Source organism: Seriola lalandi, unplaced genomic scaffold (genome assembly GCF_002814215.2).
Source record: "Seriola lalandi dorsalis isolate HSWRI2012SDOR001 ecotype SW California unplaced genomic scaffold, Sedor1 jcf7180002054949, whole genome shotgun sequence".
Classification (NCBI taxonomy): domain Eukaryota; kingdom Metazoa; phylum Chordata; class Actinopteri; order Carangiformes; family Carangidae; genus Seriola; species Seriola lalandi.
In genome coordinates this window covers 920,225-941,753 of record NW_019525500.1, presented here as the reverse complement: position 1 = coordinate 941,753, position 21,529 = coordinate 920,225, and the positions used below count along the sequence as shown (strand labels likewise).

The window sequence follows — 21,529 nt, the reverse complement described above, 5'->3', positions numbered from 1 at the left end:
CTGTCTTACTCTTCTCTCCTGACACACACAAACACACACGCACAAACAATACACAAAACAGAAAAAAAAAAAAAGATTGAGAGCTTTCCACGCAGCCTTGGGGAAATCAAGGTCAAGGTAATGATGACTGACAAACATTCACTCAGTCTCTCTCTCACACACACACACACACACACACACACACACACACACACACGCACAACACACTGTACGCGCAGTGTGCTACCAAATCCATCTGCCCTCTTCTTGTCCCCCCACTGAACTATTATTTAGCTGCCACACACACACACACACACACACACACACACACACACACACACACACACACACACACACACACACAAGAAAATAAATAACTATAAATAACTATTGAACACCCATAAACAAAAACAAACATCTGTTACTGTATTTAAGGAGTTTTTTCATTTCTCTGCCAAAAAACCTACAATTTGATTTGTTGTCAAAAGCTTCTGATTTATTTTTTGTGGAATGAATCCATCCACTACACTGATATATGACTTTATTATGGATTTATTTACACCTATAAGGAGATGTCAGTGTCCTGCCCACTGTATCACTAGTAATGTGACTACAAATGCACACAACCATTTATTGTAATGAATTTGTGCCTATAAGCTGCCAAACACAGAGATATTCACTGAGAATTATTTAAGAAGATGGTATTATCACAACAAATTCAAACTATCCACAACTCACTACTATTTTCATTGCTGACTAATCTGTAGATTATTTTTTTCAACAAATCAGTGAATGGTTTAGTCTTTAAAATGTCGGTGAAATTGAGAAAAATTGCCATCACAATATCCCGTAACCCACGGTGTTGCATCAAGTATTGAAGCTTTGGCCGATCGACACTGCGAATCCCAAAACAATTTTTCTATTATAAAACAGAGACAAGCAGAATTGTCTGTTGATCAATTCTTCAGTTCACATCTAGTATAGAGTTGTGTTCATCAAAGAAATGCTCTACCTTTTAACCCATATCTTTAACGCTAGGGTCCTACAGAGGCTGCCCTGGACGAGAATCGGCAGATTGTGTCGACTAGACCATTTTCCTTGTTGACAAAATCAGACTTTTCCAGACAACTCTTCTCAAGGGTGGAGCAAGAGATGTAGGCCTGCTGCAATAGGCAAGTTAAAAGCATGACCTCTTTAATGGAGGTATCTGTAGTCTCAGCTCAATGTTCTCCTCATCTGTGGCTAATGGAGGGTGCTGAGTGGTGGAAAACCGCTGTAATGACTGTGGGCCTATGGGCCTTCAGCTAAATCCCTCATTCAACAGTCAGCTAAAGCCCCAGTTCACCTGTTCTGAATGCAGCTCTGGACCGGGCCTGTCTGACAGAATGTGTGTGTGTGTGTGTATTTGTTGTAGCTTCCTTCTTCATTGTTCTCTCTCTTGAGTGTGTGTATGTGCAAGGGTTTATGCACGCATGTCTATTGATTTTGCTTTAATGTGTGTGTGTGTGTGTGTGTGTGTGTGTGTGTGTGTGTGTGTGTGTGTGTGTGTGAGAGAGAGAGCGACACTTCCTCATGCATGAATGGGGACTGGCTGAGGTCAGGTCTAGAGAGAGCACAACACTCCTACCTAAGCAAAGCAGGGAAGCCTTTTAGAAATGCTTCCCTCCTTCTGTATGTCACTAAAACACACACACACACACACACACACACACACACACACACACACACAGTACACGTACATTGTACACTCACTAGCGTGCGTGCGGTGTTATCAAGACGAGACAAGAAAGAAAGGTCAAATGGGACGCTCTCTGTCATTGCTAGGACCTAAGGGGCCGGAAGAAGAGACAGGTGTGTGTGTTCGTCTCAGGGGAGGGGTGAAGATGCAGCACCGTCCCCTGTGGTTCACCTTTATGGCTGCGCTCACCTGTTTCCATGCTGTTAATACACAGCAGCAGACAGGGGGAACCTAATCTGTTTTCTGTCTAATGTCTCAAAGGAAAAAAAAAAGAAAAGGAAACAGGAAACAAGCTTTATAGTGACACTTGGTGAATGTTTCTGCCTTACAAGAGCTTTGTGTGGCCTCAGGGACAATTCAATTAACATTTCTTAGCACTTGGAGGTCAGAGGCAGAGAGTATGTAGCCAGCAGAGCTAAAAGTGGATTATCCACTCCATAGGTAAACAACTAATCAACTATCAAATTGTGGCAGATTAATTAAGTCATCTTTCAAGCAAAGAGGTCAAACATTTCTTGGTTCTATCCTCTCAGTTGTGAAGATTTACTGCTGCTCTTTGTTTTACATGATTATCAACAGAAAATCTCTATGTTTGCCTCCGTGTTTTATGATCTGCTCCTATTTTAAGTTGCTGTTGATAGAAACCCACCTTTCTCCATGTTTACCTGTTGTCTTGATTAATTCAGTGGGCTGTAATGTATACATTATATATTGGCTAGTAGTGAGAGGGTTGCCGTGTTACGTAACGTTATGTAGGCGTGATAAGCTCCAGCTTCAGCCTACACCTTTTCGGCCAATATTGACATATTTTATTTCTATGTGTATTTACTATGTATAAATATCAATAAGGACCAAAATGAAATTGAACTGAACTGAACTGAACATTTCCACAGCATTTATTCCATCAGCACAACAGAGTCATATCATGCTCTAAGTTTCTCTTTTCTTCTCAGAAATGCTGTTCTCGCTTACTAATTTAATTCCACTTCATCATGAAAGAGACCCTTTAAACAAAACAAGTAATCTGAAGATGTCACTTTGGGTCTTTTTTTTCGTTTAGTCTGTATATATGAACAAGACGAGGAGCTGAGAAAATAATCAGCAGATTAACTGATAATGAAAATAGCTGCAGCCTTAACAGCAAGAAGTGAGCTCATACTGTCCTCATACAGGCTCAGAACTATTTTATTTTTTGAGAAAAAAACATAAAACTCCCCCAAAATCAAAAACTGACAATAACAAGATTCAAACAGACAACATCACTGAGAAGTAATTGTGATTATTCTCAGGCAGCTGTAGACGCTAAATGACCAGAAAGTTCAGATAGAACCTTTTACAGGTTATGTAATTCAATGTACTAGTTTTCAGTTAGTAAATAATATAAATGTAACTTGTATGACATTAATTTCAGTTCTGTAAAGTGATAGTTCTGGATTTCTGCCAGCAGAGGGCAGTGTTTCATGATTTATACTAATTCGTTTCAGCTGCATCCAGCTGTGATAAAAAGTGCACATCATGCAAATATGTTAATCACCAAATGACTGGGAAATGATATGTAAAAAGTGGAACGGCTGAAGCTTAGAGTGCAAAACACATTTTAATATTTGTATCAACATTCAGCGTGAGCGTGGGTGTTTCTGTATCTGTCTGCGTGTTTGTTTGATCATTATTTGTGATCATTATTTCTGAGGATATGTTATTTCCCAGACTGCAACACACAGCGGGGGAATTGTGGGCTGCATATACAGGATATTCACAGACCCTCACCTTTCATCTGCAGGGCTGTAGCCCGGGGTGAGGATTAACTCAGAGGCAAAGAGACTAGACAGTGATGGAGCCTTTCCCCTTCAGTAAAGAGCCGTAGGGGGGGAAGAAATGTAGAAAGGGAAAGGGCGGAAAAGGGGGAGAGGAGGAGGTGGAGGAGGAGGAGAAGGCACAAGGATATGCACGGGGAGATGTAGCAGCGGGAGACGTTATTGGAAAAATTGGGAAAGTAGAAGGAGAGGAAAAAGGAAGATGAAGGAGGACGAAAGCTAAGCTGAGTGTGGGATTGAGAGAGTGAGGGGTTAAGATGGAGAGAGGAGGTGAAGGTGGAAGAGTCAGGGTGAGCTCACGGTGAATAGTGAGCGAGAAGGAAAGTGTTCAACCATCAACTAGAAGCATATTTGCAAATCATTTTAAAACAAAATTTATATAAGGTACAAAAGATCACATGTTGAATTTATGACCTGTAACCTGATGCCACTGGATTTTTATAAAATAATGCTTCCTCATGAGCAGATTTGATGTATTTACTGCTGATCAGGCAGCACAATTATTTTGTCGAGCAAAATAGTTGCAACTAAGGTCAAAAAAAAAGAGAGAGAGAGAAAGCCCAAACATCAGTAATTCCAGGATATCGTATAAAAACTACTGTAGCTATAGCGCTAAACAACATGAGAGAGTGGGTGAGTGTCTGTAGATGAAGGGGCTAATCTGACAGAGCTGTGGGGGTGAAATACAGTCAGACAAAAACACGCTAACAACAGTTCAAAATAACAATTAAAGTCAAAATGAGATTTTGTCAACACACGCAGCTCAAAGTATTTTCAGATGTAAGTGTACACGCTGACTTCTCTGATTTCTGGTGAAATTCAGGTGAAGTCCACTTTCGATATGATTGTTTTGCTTCCTCATAAATGCTTTGCCACACGTGAAACCTGTAGGCACTGAGACGGACTCACTGTTACTTACTGCCTGTGATTTCAAACAGCACTTTGTCATTGAGTCCCAGTCTGAGTTCAGGCATCCCCGACAGGACCACTTTGAGCTTAATGGTGCCCACTATTTCACTGCGCAGGACGCTGCCGTTGGCGCTCACCTACAGGAAGAAGAGCATTGTGATCACTATTAAATATCTTTTCATGGCTATGATATCAGCTTTACAGTCAGATCTAGTCAACTGTGCACTTTAAGTTGCTTTATTTCAATAATGATACTACAGAGATCAGCAGTAGGATAGAATCACAGGCATAAACAAACCGACTGACACCTAGAAAACAATCTTTCAGCAGACATAAACAGACTGAGGGACAAGACTGAAAGACTCTCAGCAAGCAGTGTGAGAAATGTAAGCAGTGTGACACTGGTGAGTAAGAAGACGAAAACGCTCTGAAACATTTTTAAAAGTCCCTAATCACAAAAAAGGAAGTTGAAGCTGCAGTGCTCTGACAGTGGTTAACCGTATACATCTTATCAGTTTCCCCCTGACTCATAAAAACCAGCAGTATAATGTTGATTGTCCATGAGGTGTTGCTTCAAAGAAAAGAAATTTGAGAGGAAAGTCATTCCTCTTCATTGTATCATTGAAAGATGCAGCACGTTCATGTATACTCTGTACTCTGTTTCTTTTGCTGCAGGAGTCCTTGTCTACGCTCCTCAAAGGGGCTATTTGTACGTTTTCTCTGCCGACGAACGTGGTTACTTGGTGATGGCTGTCGCTTGACAGGAGCCATCGTTGTCTTCATAATACAAGAGGTTATAATACGTCATCTGAGCAGTGCTATGTCTTCAGGGCAGATTGGAGGCTACAGTGAGTCGCTATCGGAAAGTCACAAGACGGACAAGACAAAAACCTGATGTATCCTATAATGTAATTTATCTGCTGAGTTTACTGACTAACCTTTGAAATACACTGGTAAGTTACTCATCACTGTACACAATGAAGAAATGTTATTACTACGACATGCTACACCGAAAGAGAATGGATGATTGTTGCTATTAGAAACCACTTCCTTAGAAATTCAATTCAAGGAAAGAGGAAAAGTATTTGGAGGAGTCAAAACATGTCAGGGTTTTGACAGAGACGATTTTAGCACCGACACAACCATTTAGCCTCACCACACACAAACAGTTCTATTTCAAACACAACTGCTCAAGAAAATCCATCAGTGGGGTATAAAAGCCGGATAATAATGGATAAAGAATGAACAACTAATGCTGTGAAATTTCTTAACATGACCTGTTTGAGCTGTTAATCTGCGCCATCCAGGCATCACAGAACAAATCTTTAGTCCTTGGATGTGTAATTTCCTCACAATTCATCACTGATCATCGAGTGAATAAACTGCCTCATTCTGCAGTTTTTACTGGGGCTGCACGATATGTAGAATATTGGCGAATAGCAGCGTAATAACAGATCTTACTGGTGTTGGGAATCATTTATTTAACGTCAAATATCCAAAAGTGTTGGCCGCTTTCCTGTTCACTGAGTGATGAACGATATCCATGTAATGCTTTTGATAAAAGAGGCGCTGCAGCTACTTTCTACAGTATGGTGCACCCCTGTGATCCAACGTGCAGCTCTGCACAACATCTACTTCACTGAGCTGCACAATTGAATCTGAGGTTGAGACTAGAAACAAGCATTCACAGACACACTACATTATTTGTACTAATTCCCAACAGCATGGCAACTGGGCCATAAAAACTTCATTTTTAAATGGAAGCTGACTGATACTATACAAGCTTTCTACTAATATCCTCAGCAAATGTAAACTATGTATAAGATGATCAGCAATGATAAATGTAATACAAATTAAAGCGACGAATAAAATCTAAAATCTCTGACTTTGTCGACTTTTTCTCCTCACCAGTAGATTTACGGACTCAATGACGTCCATGAAAACTTCGTTCTTCCTGTACTTGATGCCCTCCGACCGCCAAGACACTGCGTTGGTGACGGTGGCAGGAGGTCGAGGAGCCCCGACCTCTAATTTATGACCCTGCTGGGTGATATATCTGAAAGAGACAAAAGGCAGAGAGATGTTTCAACGGGGGTCAAACTGTTCCCAAATTCAGTGTGTAACTGTGCTCAGCGGAAGACCTGAAAACACATGCAGCAGCAGCAGCAGCAGCAGAAAGTGCTGCTGCTGCATGTGTTAAATTATAATTTAATTTCTCAGTCGCCTTTGAACATCTGCAGAGAGGAGTAACATTGTTTAAGTGTCGTCAACAAAGCTCTTACTAAAAGAAATCTAAATGGGAAATGGCAACAAACAGGATGCGTTAGCAGCAACATGAGCCCAATCTCTCTAGAGGAATGTGCTTTTTTTTTAATACTTTGTATTAATCACACCTCATGACTTAAACTAAATTAGTTACTCTAGAGTGAATAAATTAAAGGAGCTTGTGTTGTATGAAGATTATTCATGGATGTAATTAGAAAATGAAGATTGACATGAACCCATTGTGACTCCAGCCCAGATAATAATGTGGCTTACATGCATTTGTTTACATGATACCGCACTGTCAAGTATGCTATTGCTTTTGTAAATGAAACACCTGCATCGAGTGGCTCAAAAGGCTTTTTGGGACACCCGGAGATGCCGGAGCAACTTTAATATGCTTCGATTTTGCAAGAATTTAAACCTATACTTATCTAATCTATTTATTTATTCATTCATTTGATGGTGGAAAATCTTCTTCGTCTGTGTTTGGAGGTGTGTTTCTGGCCATTTAAGTCTAGTCTTTTCAGCTCTGTTCTTCAGCTACAATGTGCTCCACTAAGTTCACCAGCTAGCTGTTAATGTTGTCTGTGACAGTCTGGGCAGGTAGTGGACAGTAGACTAACAAGCACTCCTTAAAGCTTGGAGGAACTGCAGAGTCTGCTGAAGACTCTCTCTGGGTTTATCACTATAAGCTAAACTCACATTACACAGAGTCATTTGATCCATTGTTAATATAAAAATATTGATGTTGCAGCTTTAAAAAAAAAAATATATATCATTAGATTCATTAACTTGCCCTGCTCTCCACTTAATTAGATCAAGCCTTGACTGTGGAAAACACAAATCTATTTAATCTATTTATACATCACTTTTGATTCATCCATTGATCTATCCAGTAACTGTGCACTGGGTTGTCTCCTAGTTTCTTGGTGCACAAGCCGCAGAGCTGGTTTATTTTACCAGTCCTCTCCGACTTTGTCCAGGGAGACATAATGACTTGTCATGAGAATAGAAGGGAGTTGTACTTAGACAAACAACATGTGACCGTGCCTGTTTTTACCCAAACACCTGCCCCCCATCACTGTTTATTTCTCACTGGCCTCATTTCTCCTGCAGAGCAACTGCAAAACCCAATCCGTTTCCCCTGGAATATCATGTCTGAAACAGTTATTCCAGTTTTGGATCTACAATTTTTTGTATTTTTGTCTTTATATAGATATTTCAATCTCAGCTTTGTTCTTTGATCAGTGTTTCCCTCAGGCTGACAGCTTCATGGAATATTCTGGCCTGACTTTCCGACGCTTAGGGTCAACGTATGTCCATCTATGGCTTCAAAGGGATTTATAACACTGCATGAACAGTTTTTATTGCAATTAACATGAAAAGCTGTCAACCTCTCTCTCCTCGTTTACACTGCATGTGTGTGGAGAGTCTGAGACACACAGTGAAACAGAAAGCAGACTCATCGCTAAAAACAGCCATAAGTCATTTCCCTACAAATGACTTATTTGTACAGTGAGCTAGACGGACATTTCAAGACTCTTAGTTACAAACAAATTGGTGCTATTAACGTGCACTTGAACCAGCTGTGGAGGTTGGGGTTTAACAATCACACGAGTACATGATACAGATGTCGCGTCGCCAGGTGCCTTCGATCTGCTTAAGTTCAACTCTGTCGATTGTTCAAATTTAAATATTTTATACAGCTAACACAAATAAGAGGATTCGCGTCCAACCTGCACTATCTCTGAAGTAATTTCTCATCTCCGCCCTTTGTGTTCAGGTCCTCTGAGCCCTCCTCTCCCCCTTGTCTCCTTTCCTGTTTTCAGTCGTCCCTCACCTTGTCTTCTCCTCCCCAGGTCTGGGTATTTTCCCCAGAGTCAGTGACATACTGACCCACTGTTCCACATGAATGTGTTGTCCTCAAGTTCCTCTTTCACAGAAAAGAGGAAAAGGTGCAGTAGCAACAACAATGACACCATTTCCATGACCTACAATTACATTTTTTTTGTGTGTGTGGCTGTATCTGTTTAGAAAATCCTGCAGCCCAAAAACATCTGCCTACAACAAGATGGGTGCAGTGACACAGCCACTGAAACTGTGTTGATGCAGACAAGGGCACAGTTCAATGTTATTACTTATTTTTCAATGAAACTGTGCTCCAGATTATTATGACCATCCTGCATGATGTCCTGTGTGTGTATATGAGGCCCTTCCTTTGACTAAATACAACAACTGGAATCATGTGTGTGTTTCTAATTTGCAGTTTTCTAATTTAGAGATGGGCTGCACACAGTTATGTACAGGTCAAACAGTGTGGGTACTAATAATGTGTCCAACTTGCTCCAGATTCCTTACCAGATGGCACTGAGCTTCTGGAAGCCAAACTTGTTAGGAAACAGTTGCTTGTTTTTACATCCAGCAGTCGTGGAGCAGCATTATCATTCATTTAGAGTTGTGTTTCTGGCCACTTGGTGAACGTAAGTCCAATATTCACTCTTTTTTAGCTCTGTTTTGCTCTCTACCAGTCCCTGAGGGAAATATCTGGTTTTAGCTGCTAAATGCTCCACTAGTTGCTACCTGTGTGTGTCTGTTGTTTGGTGCTGGGCAGATAATCTGTGCGATCGGTTTTTAGAGCTTTATCTCTGAAAACAGTTGCCTGCCAAGGCCGAACACTTTGAGAATGGCAGAAGTGGAAAAAAAGGGAAGTTACTAAGCGAACAGTTAAACAATGATCTGAAACCCATTATAAGCTTCCATAAAGCTGAGGGGAACTGCAGAATCAGGTGCTATCTCTCTGTAAGAATAATGATAATAAACTGTATTTATATAGCACTTTTCCTAACAAAATTACAAAGTGCATTAAAAACAAAATCACCAAAGATGTTAAACAATAAATAAGTATTAAGTATTAACAACATCCGGTGTCAAACATTTCCAAATACTTTCACAAAGAAAACTTTTAAGAAGGGATTTCCTATTATTATGAGCAAAACCAGGTGAATAAATCAGAACGGTATATGGGAGCAAAGGCCTTACAGGCAGGCAGTAAAATTTTAAATCAACTCTAAATTTATCAGGGAGCCAATGTAGAGAGGTAAGGACAGAGGTGATGTGATCATGCATCTCTGTCCTGGTAATAAGCCTGGCAGCAGCATCTTGAACCAAACGGAGATGGTGGAGGGAGCCCTGGCTGAACCCTGAGTAAAGTGCATTACAATAGCCAAGCTGAGAAGAGATAAAAGCATGGGTTCGTCACTGCGAACGACTTCTTTGAGTTACTGTCCGAGTCATGACCCATGAGGCCAAATCAAAGACTACTGAACAAACACAAAACAAAGCAAACACTAATAGAAACGTCTTTTTTTCAGTTCAACTGTACATTTCCCATTTAATGTCAGCCACAAAAAGTGCTCAATAAACAAGATTTAGATTGACTGACAGATTGAGGTAAAATTTTTCTCCCTCGTTTTCCGTCCCAGTTCCTCCCACCTAGAGGGTCTAGGATGCATGTTGACACATAGCAAAGTCTGAAAGTGCTGAGAGATGAAAGGCGGTGACAAGTGGGCTTGGGGTCGACGTTGGGTTGTTTTGTTGCCGTGCTGTTTGTTCTGTTTTGCCCTGATTCTCCTCAGAAATGCTAATGAAACGATATGGAAGCTGGGTTGGCAGCAAACTGGCAGATTAGCATAACAATAGCAATCATAACAAACACACACACACACACACACATACACACAGACACACACACACACACACACACATGTTCACACACATCCACACACGTTCACACATTGATAGTCTCACCAGGTAGGTAGTATAATGTAAGAGAAATGTAAGAGTGTTTTTGTGGTGGCCAGGGCATGAAAATGTCAGAGAACTGGAACAGCTTGCAGACACAGTGAATGTGTGTGTGTGTGTGTGTGTTAGTGTGTGTGTGTGTGTGTGTGTGTGTGTGTGTGTGTGTGTGTGTGTGGGTGTGCACAACAGTGAGACAACACTTTTGTGTGTCTCCTTGGAGAAGTGAAGAGCAGGGCTTTTCTGTCTGAGAGTCTCGAGTGTGTCCAGCTGATGGTGTCATTGTGTTTGAGTGCCAATAGGAGCCTGGTAATTATCAGTCCTATTCAGACCCCAAACACACATACTGTACAGAAAAACACACACACACATACACACACACGCACAAAATCTCAGCCAAGCCCTGGTGCACGAACAGCACAGAAAATTAAACATCAATCACACATTAGCAAGAAAAGCCCAATTACATGTGAAACAATAAGGAGTAAACAATAATACCAAATATGCAATATTTCAAATATACAGTTAACTGTTAATCAAAGACAGAGCTGATCATGTTACTGTGGTGTTGCAGGCTTGCTATCGAGTGAATGCTGATCTATTTCCTGAAAAACAAATGCCTCTCAAAGGAGCCAAAAAGCAAAACAACCCCATGTACACCGAGAACACAAAACACTTGTGGAGAGAATAGTAGTTGTCTCAGTTCATTTCACTCACTGAAAAACGCTGCACCATTCATTATAGCTTTAGTCACGAGCTGTACTTGAATGAAAGAAAAAAAAACAAAAAAAACCCAAAAACAAATAGGCCCATAACACTTCAAACAGAATCATAATGTGCTCTTATTCCCTCTCTCCTGCTGGTCACTTACATTATAAAATATGAAGCTATTATCTCACTGAAAAACTGTCACATTTTGTTCCCTGATGGATGATGCAGGTACCATTTGAGCTAATGTGGCTGCATTAAAATCAGACTGGAGTGCAGAAATTATGGTCTTTGAGAGTTTGAAACTTTAACCTTATACCATTATCCCTTCACCAGCCTGATTAGTCCTCCCCTTACATGCCAGAACACGGTGTCCACACACAGAACTGATTCAACTTTTGTCAAGTTCTCATGGCGCAACCTTTAGGAAAACCAGATCTAAAACGACTGCTTCACTTTGAAGTTCCTTCACTCGTATCTAAGATCCAACCTGTGCCGAGATATTAAGTTTCTACACATAATCGGACTAGTAGAATTTTATTGCATCTACTATCATAGATTGAGTAATAATTGTCTTACTCTTGTAGGATCTTGCTGTCAGTTGTCTGAGGGAAGCCGAAGTCCATCACTTCGTCCATCAACTCGTACACTGTCACAAAGTTGTCGCGGATGCTCTCCTCCTCGAGCTCCTTAAAGTACTCCTTAAACACCTGCACGTAGAAACAGGAATCCTTAGTTTGGGATATACAGTACTGTACATTAAATGATAAAATAAGGTTTATTACATGCCATTTATTTGGCTGTATTTTCATGTTTTTTTTGTATAGTGTATCGTAGGTTGGCAGAGTAAATCTCTACCCTCTGTTGGCTGTATTCATGAATCAATTCAGAAAGCCATGGGAAGGTGCATTTCTTTAATTAACCATTAACAGTTTAAACCTGTTGATTACCCGTTGACTCACTGCTGAGTTAAAATAAACATGAACAAAATAATAAAATAATGAATAAAATAAAATAAAAAATAAAAAAAGAACATGAAAAAACTTGGTGAAAGGCCTCGCTTTTTCCATTACTTTTTATATCTGAACAGTTTATCGTGCATTGTTGTTGCTATAGAAGAGCCTTATTTCAGCCAACATGATACAGATCCTCACTAATAGAAGTAGAATCAGGTTGGCTTGGTCATCAACACATTTCAACACAAACTGCAGAGGGCTGCATTATAACTTTACAACTTTTCCCTTCTCGGGGTTAAAGGTTATAAAAGTAGTTTGACATTTTGGGAAATGTACTTAATTACTCTTGTGCCATAAGATAGATGAGACAATTGACTGGACTCCAATACGTGTGCGGTTAATATGAAGCTACAGCCACCAGCCGCATAGCTTAGTTTAGCTTAGCATATTTTAGCATAAAGACTAGAAAGTGGGGGGAACAGCCAACCTGGTTTTGTCCAAAGGTAGCCACGAAAACATCTCCCAGTGCCGCTAAGGCTCACAAATTAACGTGTAAAAAAACTATTTGCAAGCCAGTTAATTTCTTGGTTTGGCAACTCACAGTGACCGCAGGAGTCAAATCAACCAAAAAGTAGTCCAGCACATAACGTAATGTAGTATTGTGACATCTGTTTTTATAAGCATATTTAATATGCTTATAAATATATATATGCCATATGTAATAAGCATAGGAGTGTGTTTCCCAGGAAGGATTTGGACTCATGTCTCAGAAAAACAGACACACCTGGATAATTTTATAAAGAAAGGAGTACACGAGAGCAGCGTTGGCATTCTTCTTGGTCATCGCCACCACTGAAGAAAAGACTGTTAAGAAACAACTGCACATTTACAAAATGACAGGCAAAGAATTCGAGCTGAAGAACATGCACATCGATGTAAATCAGAAGCAGACGAGATACAGACATGTGGTGAATATCTTTTAGATACTGAGGGTGGTTGTGAGATGAATGCAATGAAATAAAAAAAAGTTACCCGAATGCATCACACTCTCAAGCAATTGAGAACATGGCCACAGGGAGGTAAAAAGAGCTCAGTTGTCTAATGCAGTGCAGTGGGAATACCACTTACTCACAACTGCAATATCATGCTGAATTAATAATGTGCAAGGAAGTTTGACTGCCCAATCTCACCATGAAAAAAGGAGCAGATACAGGGCATAACACATCACAGTGATTCTGTGTTCAATTTTTCAACTGGCTGTGATACATGACGTGATAAGACAGAAGCTCAGAGGCTTCCTATGGCTCTGCAGGCAGCTCAGGAAAGAAGCCGTTCAGGTAAATGTATTAGAGGCTGTAAGTCTCTGCATATTTATTCATTTCTCTACAGATATGATAATGAACACCCACGACAGACGGGAAGGTTGTGACACTCTAGATACTCACTCTCGGAAACGATACTACAGTAAAGTGGTGAATTCAAACAGATGATTACATTCAAATTCTGTTTACTACAGCAAAGGCCCCTTCGCAACAGATACAACAAAGCACATTAATCAGACATGAACTCAAAACGGATACAGTAAAGGTTGCTGTGTTTGATCCACATGAAGTGCGCAGAGCCATGGCTGACCAGCGGCGTCATCTCAGCCTCTTCTTCCCTCTTCATCAGGATGGGCATGAAGTGGTCAATCTCGTTCATGTCCATGTTCCCCATGTAGTTACGGCAGATCAGCACCTGGATGCATAACAGAAAGAACAAAATATTAAAAAAAATGGTAGAGGACACTATTATGGAGCCACTGCCCAGACGTAAAATATTTATAGTTTTTGGCTGAAATACCAAGCCTGAGCACTCAACCTTAAAGACGCTTCAAGAACCGCCAGCTGGCTACAACCCTCAACCTCCTGGATGCACGTAATACCCCTTTACAAGTTCATCCACTGAGGAAATGTGCAAACTGTGTTTCCAACTTGAATATCTGTTAATGAATGATGAATGACCAGGTTCTCAACACGCACACACAGAGCTTATGCAGACTTTACCAAACACTCAGAAGATTTGAAATTACAGCAAACAAAGGTGCGCAAACTTCATAAACACAAATGCTGCTTGAAAGTTAGAAGACATGTGTTGACCCTGAACCATGGTGGTCTGAAAGCACATACCATGTAACTGCAACATCTGCAGTTCAGTCCTGGCCAAGGATGTTTGCTGCTTATCTTTCCCTTTGTGTTCAACGGCAGAATAAAGGCAAAAAGCCCAAAAGGTTTTTTGGGGGGTTTTATTGTTATCCGAGGACATTATACAAACTGGGGTGTCTATAAAAAATTAAATTCACTCCTACACTGTTAAAAACATCCATGTGTGGCTTTCAGTCCATTCCAGGAGATATTTTGTTCAGTGTCTCCAAGCAAACAGAGCAGGTGCTGTTATTTTTAGCCATATAGCAGCGTGGTCTGCCACTTTGGTTCTGACTGACTGAAACATCCTTCTATGAAATTTTGTTCATACATTCTTGACTTGACTCACCTTCTTCACAAGAGCGAGAACCTGTTTGCAATAAAAGGTGGGTGTGGACACGAAAAGTAGGGCCTCATGACCACATATTGTATACTGTCACCAGATAACCTGATATTCCTGCCTTTTGTTTAGTGGACTATCAAAACAAACTGCTGGGTGCAGATTTTAATCTAAGACATTCTGACATTTGCTAAACACTCCATTGTGAACGCACTGAAAATAATACACAGCACCGAAAAGGAACAATACAGATCCAAACAACAAAAAAAAGATGACCCAGAACTCAACTTACACAAGACACATAAGACTTTGAACTTATGACAAAATAAACACTTACTTTGTCAGAATGGGCAGAAACATTCATGTTCACATCACACAATTGCACAATTAAATGTATTTTCAAACTATTTTGATGCCGTATCAAATTGTGAGTCGCAAGTGCGACTGCTGTAACATTTCCAATCAGCCTACAGTGTTGTTCACAGAAATGACAAGATTAGCCTCAGCCCCCAGAAACCACCACACCCCCTTATTTTAAAGGAAACACACACACACACGCACACACACACACACACACACACACACACACACACACACACACACACACACATAACAAGATGAGTCAGCAGTCTTGCTAGAGTCCGGACACACACAGTGAAGTGAAGAAAGAGATCAAAGCTTCTACGCTTGAGGGATCTAGATCTCTCGCTCACACACACACACACACACACACACTCACTCACTCACAAAGTCCCCCCCCCCCTTCTTTAATAGAGGACTGTGTTGCGCAGGGGTCACACAGGAGCAGATGCAACAAAGGCAGGAGGAAATAAGAAATAAAAAAAGGGAAATTCCAGGAACGTAAAGTAATCTGGGAGAGAAAAGAGGATATGAACAGGCCACTGCTCAGCTTCTATGAGAGGAGACAGACACCATAGAGCCAGGAGTTCAGAGGTCACCAGAGACACAGAATGAGGTGTAGACAAATCTTTGTATCAAAAAGAGCTGCAGTACTGAAGGTCCCTGTAGAAATGTCCAGAGATTCACTCCGTAGTTGTGAAGCTAAACTTTGATAGATAGATGACAGTAAATATATCCTCTGTTTCTGCCATTATTGTTCCTGGTTATCCCATCAGAAAGAATTTCAGTGGCAGCTTCTCCACAGATCCGCCTTCAGGACACAAACAGGACGAGATCGGCAGATTTACTTGAGCAGTACTTATTAATGCAGCATACAGTACATACATACATGATAAATATCGATGGATCTACAATCATAGTGTATTTCATCAACAAGCACAGGGTTCATGTTGGTTTGAAATTAGTGCTGAAACGGAAACTGAAATTAGTCAAGCAACGGAAAACTGGTCATCAACAATTATGATAATCAAATTATTTTTCAAGCCACTTATCAAGGAAAAAATCCAAATATCTGCTGATTCAAGCTTCTCAGAAGTGACGACTATCTGCTTTTCTTTGTTTTGTATCAGTGGAAACTGAATATCTTTAGGCTTTAAACTGTCGGTCGACAAAATAAGAAATATGACGACATTGTCTTAAAACTAGAATTACTGCCTGACCATTGTATGCCTTCGCCAACCAGTCCAGTTGCAGTGTATTAATATGCGGTCAAAAATGTGTTTTGTGAGGTCACAGTGACCTTTGACCTTTGACCAACCAAAATCTAATCTGTTCATCTTTGAGTCCAGATGAACGTTTGTACCAAATTTGATGAAGCTCCCACAAGACGTTATGAGATATTGTGTTCAGGAGAATGGGGCAGACGGACGGACAGACGCAGGGACGAACAGCCCAAAAACATAACGCCTCCAGGGGCAACTGCCGTGTTATCTGGTTGTGAAATTTAAAGTTTAATAATAAATGACATGGTATCTGATCGGTGCGTAGACTTGCATACTAACCGATACCCTATACTGAATTTTTAGTTTCGGGGGCATTTCAGATACGATCAGTATCAGAACAGCTCTAGTTGCAAGCCTTTATAAAATGGACATGTGGTCCAAAAAACAAAGCACTCATTCACATACCACACCGCCCTTAACCAGGGCCTAAAGAGCATTGCAAAGGGTTAAATAGCTAAATACTACGACTGCACATTAGTGCCTCTAATGTAATGCCACCAATATATCCATTGCTAGCACTAAACAGTCACATGCACATTCCTGAAACCTTTGACTTTGCAGAAATTATTTGTATAGAACAGTTCTTTTCTGCTTAAGACATCATATAAATGAATCATCAAGGAACATTATCTCACTGTTTTCCAGTCATTCACCTGGGATGAAATCAGACCATACATCGACCAGATTTTTAACAGCTCTATTTCCCATTCTGCTCCCTCCAATCTCCCATTGTCAGTCTACTGATGTGAGTTTCCTTTGCCACTTGTTTCTGAGAGTCACTTCAGTCAGCCAACTCTGCAGCTGAGAACTGGATGATTCACCTCAAGGACATTAAAGAGTCAACACATCATTGTCGTGTTGTGACAGTTCGAACACGTGTCAGTTAAACTCAAGATTAAAAAGGAAAATATCAGATAGCATAGTATATCCAGTAAAGGCAGAGCACCTCACACAAACAGTTAGCATATTTCATGCCCCAAAGCAGAGCGCAGCTACTTAATAATCCAGGTCTACTGTGTATGTGTTACCTCCAAGTTTAAAAACTATACTCTCTGTTAAAAACATAGTCCAATTCATTTACAAATATCTATTACAAATATTTTTACAGCTCATATCCTTCCATTACATCCCTGAAACCTGATTCTACATGACATTCACATACGACAAGTATGTCAAAGTCCTTTAGATAAAAATAGGCAAGTGTGAAAGTTAATGAGAATATGAGAATGAGGATAAATGAAAGTGAACAGATGAAAGTAAGGCATGTAATTAAGACAGACACGCTTTTATAAAAGGTAATATGAAGAACAGTATGAGGGAGAAATGGTTTAGACCTCAAGCAGTCACTATTTAAAATGGCATTTTCTACTGCCGTATTAAACAGTTTCTTACTGCGTTGTCCCACTGTTGTTTAAATCTAGAAGAATCTGTATTTGTGATGTTTTGATTGAGTTGCAGAAAGCAACAGCAACAACAACAATCATCTATTAAAACCACTGCTGGACTTAAAAATCATGGGGGGGGTGGATCATTGCAGGGATTTAGGGAAAGTTTGTCACTGGGACAGACACAAGGCAATCAGTGACCAAGCGAAATCAATAGGAACCACTCGCTGCTGACCTCTAAAGCCAAATGGTAACAACAAAAGCCCCACTGGAGTGTATCACTGCAAGGCAAACATAGAAAGAGACAAAAGTCTAAAAAGCTAGTGCCAGTTTGTATCACCCATCAACAGTCTGGAAAAACAATCACATCACAAATAAACACGTAACGCCATTAGCACTCAGAAAAAAACAGCAGAATAATGATGATATTTAGAGTGGTGGGGCTGTTGGAAGTTTACAGTAGCTTACTTGTAGATGAAATAATGGCACAGTGATGACTGCAAAGAGATGCCACTGGCTCGGTCCATCAACTGCAACCATTTAACATTGTGCACACTCACAGTGCCCCTTTTTTCAGCCAGAGCCTCATTGTAATTGCAGTAGTCCTTACTCAAAACCGGAATAAACCGATTAAACAGATGATAATCAGTAATTATAATCAGCATTACTGTGGACAATTGTGGTATATTTACATTTGAATCATAATGCACACTGTGATGTATAATGTCCCTGAAAAAAAGAAATAGAATAGAAATGTAGCTCCTCCTACTCTTTATAATACTATGTCCAAACTCATTCCCTTGCTCACACATTCCCTACATAATAAACACTCAATAGTTTACTCAGGAGTGAGAGGTAAATTGAGATTTCAGACACTTACTTATCTTCGTTATTTTGCGTCATCACTGACAGCAGGAGAGCTACGTAATCATTGCATGTGTAAAATGTCGAGCATGGCGTTGTGGGACTGTAAGCAGGAACTAGTGTACATGCTGCGGAAACTACTTTCTTGTTCCACTGAAGAAATTTTTGAGGGCACTACCTCTCAGTACTCGGATATTCAAATAAAACTGCATACAGTAAATACGGTGCTATACATAATATATAGGGAGTGACTTTGGACACAGCGTAAGTGTGTACAGTCAGTGGAGTTATTATAATTAATCCTGGGGGGGGGGGGGACATGAACGTTTTTATCTATTTATCCAATATTCACTCAAAAACTTGGTGGCACCAGAGGAACAGTCAGGGGATTGTCAACTTTATTAAGATTCATCCTCTGGGAACCATGAATGTCTGCACCAATCGATGAGCAATCTCTCCAATAGCTGCTGAAATATTTCAGTCTGGTGGCAAAGCTGATGAAATGTGCTGCTACCTGTGACGACCCAGGACTTCTACTTGAACTCGTGTTCACTTATTAAAAATTCTATTGGGAAGCACTGGGAACAAATGACGCCATGCTGATTTCAATAGCCTGACATTTCAGTCTACATAGCGGGTCCCAGCAGCCAGCAGCGTGCAGTCTGGTGCCCAGGAGCTACAACTTAGAGTGGGGTGGAGGGGGGATGGGGGCAGAGGGTGCAAGGATAAAGGGCAGAAGTGGAAACTGGCTCCTGCAGTAGCTATGTGTTTTCAAGTGAATGTGTGTACTGGAGTGACCTGTCTATCTGTGCCTGACTGGTTTTGGATGATGTCTACAATACTGCCTAGATACAATTATTTTTATCTATGCTGTAAGTTTAAATATATTCAGCCTCTCCTGCATTTTAATTGAGTGCGTTTTTTATCCCTTTTTTTGCATCCGCACCTATAATTGAGGACAGAGAACCTCGTCTGGTCAGGACAGAGGGAAGGAGAGGACTGAAGGTGAAGAGTTAGTGAATTGCCCCAGGGCACAGATAGACAGAGGAGGGAGGAAGAGAAAACCTTTAATCTGAACAATCAGACATGTGGGCTTTGCGAGACTGATCCTTTTCCCTGATGGGTATTGTTAGGCATATAGGGACTGTTCAGCAATTCCTTTTCTTGCCTTCAAATAAATTAACCCTGTGAGGCTTATAAAATAAAAATCTGGGAAAATTCAGCGTCCTCTTCTTTTCATTCCATACTACACTATACATTCCTAAAATTTCAAATACAAAGACTGCTAAGAAATCTGTTCATGGCCGGGGACAGAAACTTATTTTCATTATCATATTATTATTTCTATTTTTATTTATTTATTTTTTTTTTTTGCGGTAACCTAATGGGGCTGCAAAAAGTAAAGTTTTAAACTTTGAAATAGGACACATCACATACAATAAAGGCTGCATCGCTGCACAAGAACAAGCCCTCTGTGTATACAGAAACACTGAAACGAGTTAAGCAAGTTGAGCCTCTTCCTGACTGCTCCGTCTTACATGAGCGTTAGAAGGACACATACATGTACAGTAGATAGTCAGCCTTTGTCAGGAAATACAATTGCATCTGCCTTATAATGTACAGTTGCTACAGTGCACCGACAAAAAATCAAAACATCCGACAATTTAGTGACACTATTGGGCTTTATTTAAGCTAATACACTCTTCTCTTGAAGCAGGTGCTGCGTTGATAACCCTTATGTCAACTTCCCCACCAACAAGTCGCCACAAACTTACCTTTCCCTTCAGGTCGAGGATAAATATCGCCGACGCCGACATCCTGGCGGAGAAAAAAGCTCGAGTCCAAGAAGTAGCCGAGATATTATATGGTCTATTGTCAGATATGGGTCACTTGTGTGCAGTAATTCTCGCTCCCATCATCCTCCTTCCTCCTCTCCTCTACTCTCTTCAGGGTTGTGTTTCCACTGCAAGTCGCTGCTTTTCCAGACTCAAGTGTCAAGTTGGTCGCAATAATAGAAACACGACTTCCGGCTGTGAGGTGCTGGGACTTTCCTTGCTTTGGTGATGTGTTTTTTTATCCAATGTTTTTATAACGTAACAAAGTAGCCTACATTTACATAATAACTGTACTTAAATTTTCAGATACTTACACTTTACTTGACTATTTCACTTTAAACTTCTACTCCACTACAATTAGGAGGGAAATATATCTTTTTAACTTTATTTGATAACCCTATTTCTTATTTACTTATCAGAGATTCAAATTATCCCAGCTACGGTTTAATTTAAAGAAGTTCAATCAGGTTTATGTTAATGTGCATTTGCACTTCTATTTTTGATGCTTAAACTTTAACATCTTTTTCCTTTTTTAACTTTCATATTTGTTGGTAATAATTTTACTCAATTAAATCTTTAATGCACGAATTTTACTTCTAATTTTTTTTCTTACATTCTTCCTATATTAACTTTTTATCGAATATTTCAGGGGAAAATATTGCACTTTTTACTCCATTAGCCAACTTTAATTTGAGTAACAACCACATTTCACATTAATAGTTCGTTAAGAAATCCACAATAGTACAATATAACCCTTTTAGTATTTTACCACTGTATTTTTAGCAAGAAGTCTCATTGAGATAAAAAAAAAAAAAACAAACAAACAAACAACAACTCTCTTTTAAAAGAGAGACCAAGATAGCATACATATAAACTCACAATACATGAATATAAATGTATATCATTTTGCTGGGTTATTATTAATGAAATCCTTCTAATGTTTTGTTTGTTTTATTTTTGGTCTGGATTAACTGACACACCCACAGTGGATAGTGATGTTAATTTTCTAGAGTTTTATTTTGAAGTTAGAATCGTTAATGTTCCGGTTTCGCTGCGCCCCGTCTGTGTGAACTTGATTTGCTGTGTTTCCGGGTGGGAGCTCCTCGCCTGAC

The 21,529-nt window shown here is 40.1% G+C and overlaps 1 protein-coding gene across 1 annotated transcript in view; it reads right to left on the bottom strand.

Moving 5' to 3' along the window:
* The window catches only part of ap1m3 (adaptor related protein complex 1 subunit mu 3), a 29,111-nt gene extending 8,568 nt beyond the window's left edge, over positions 1 to 20,543 (bottom strand). The window contains exons 1-6 of the mRNA XM_023394496.2: positions 20,358 to 20,543; positions 13,748 to 13,904; positions 12,952 to 13,019; positions 11,791 to 11,921; positions 6,349 to 6,496; positions 4,451 to 4,577 (exon numbers count right to left, since the gene is read on the bottom strand). Coding sequence (XP_023250264.1) covers positions 4,451 to 4,577; positions 6,349 to 6,496; positions 11,791 to 11,921; positions 12,952 to 13,019; positions 13,748 to 13,904; positions 20,358 to 20,399 — 673 coding nt within the window. The 5' untranslated portion in view covers positions 20,400 to 20,543. The remainder of the gene's footprint in view (positions 1 to 4,450; positions 4,578 to 6,348; positions 6,497 to 11,790; positions 11,922 to 12,951; positions 13,020 to 13,747; positions 13,905 to 20,357) is intronic.
* Between the last annotated feature and the right edge of the window lie 986 nt (positions 20,544 to 21,529).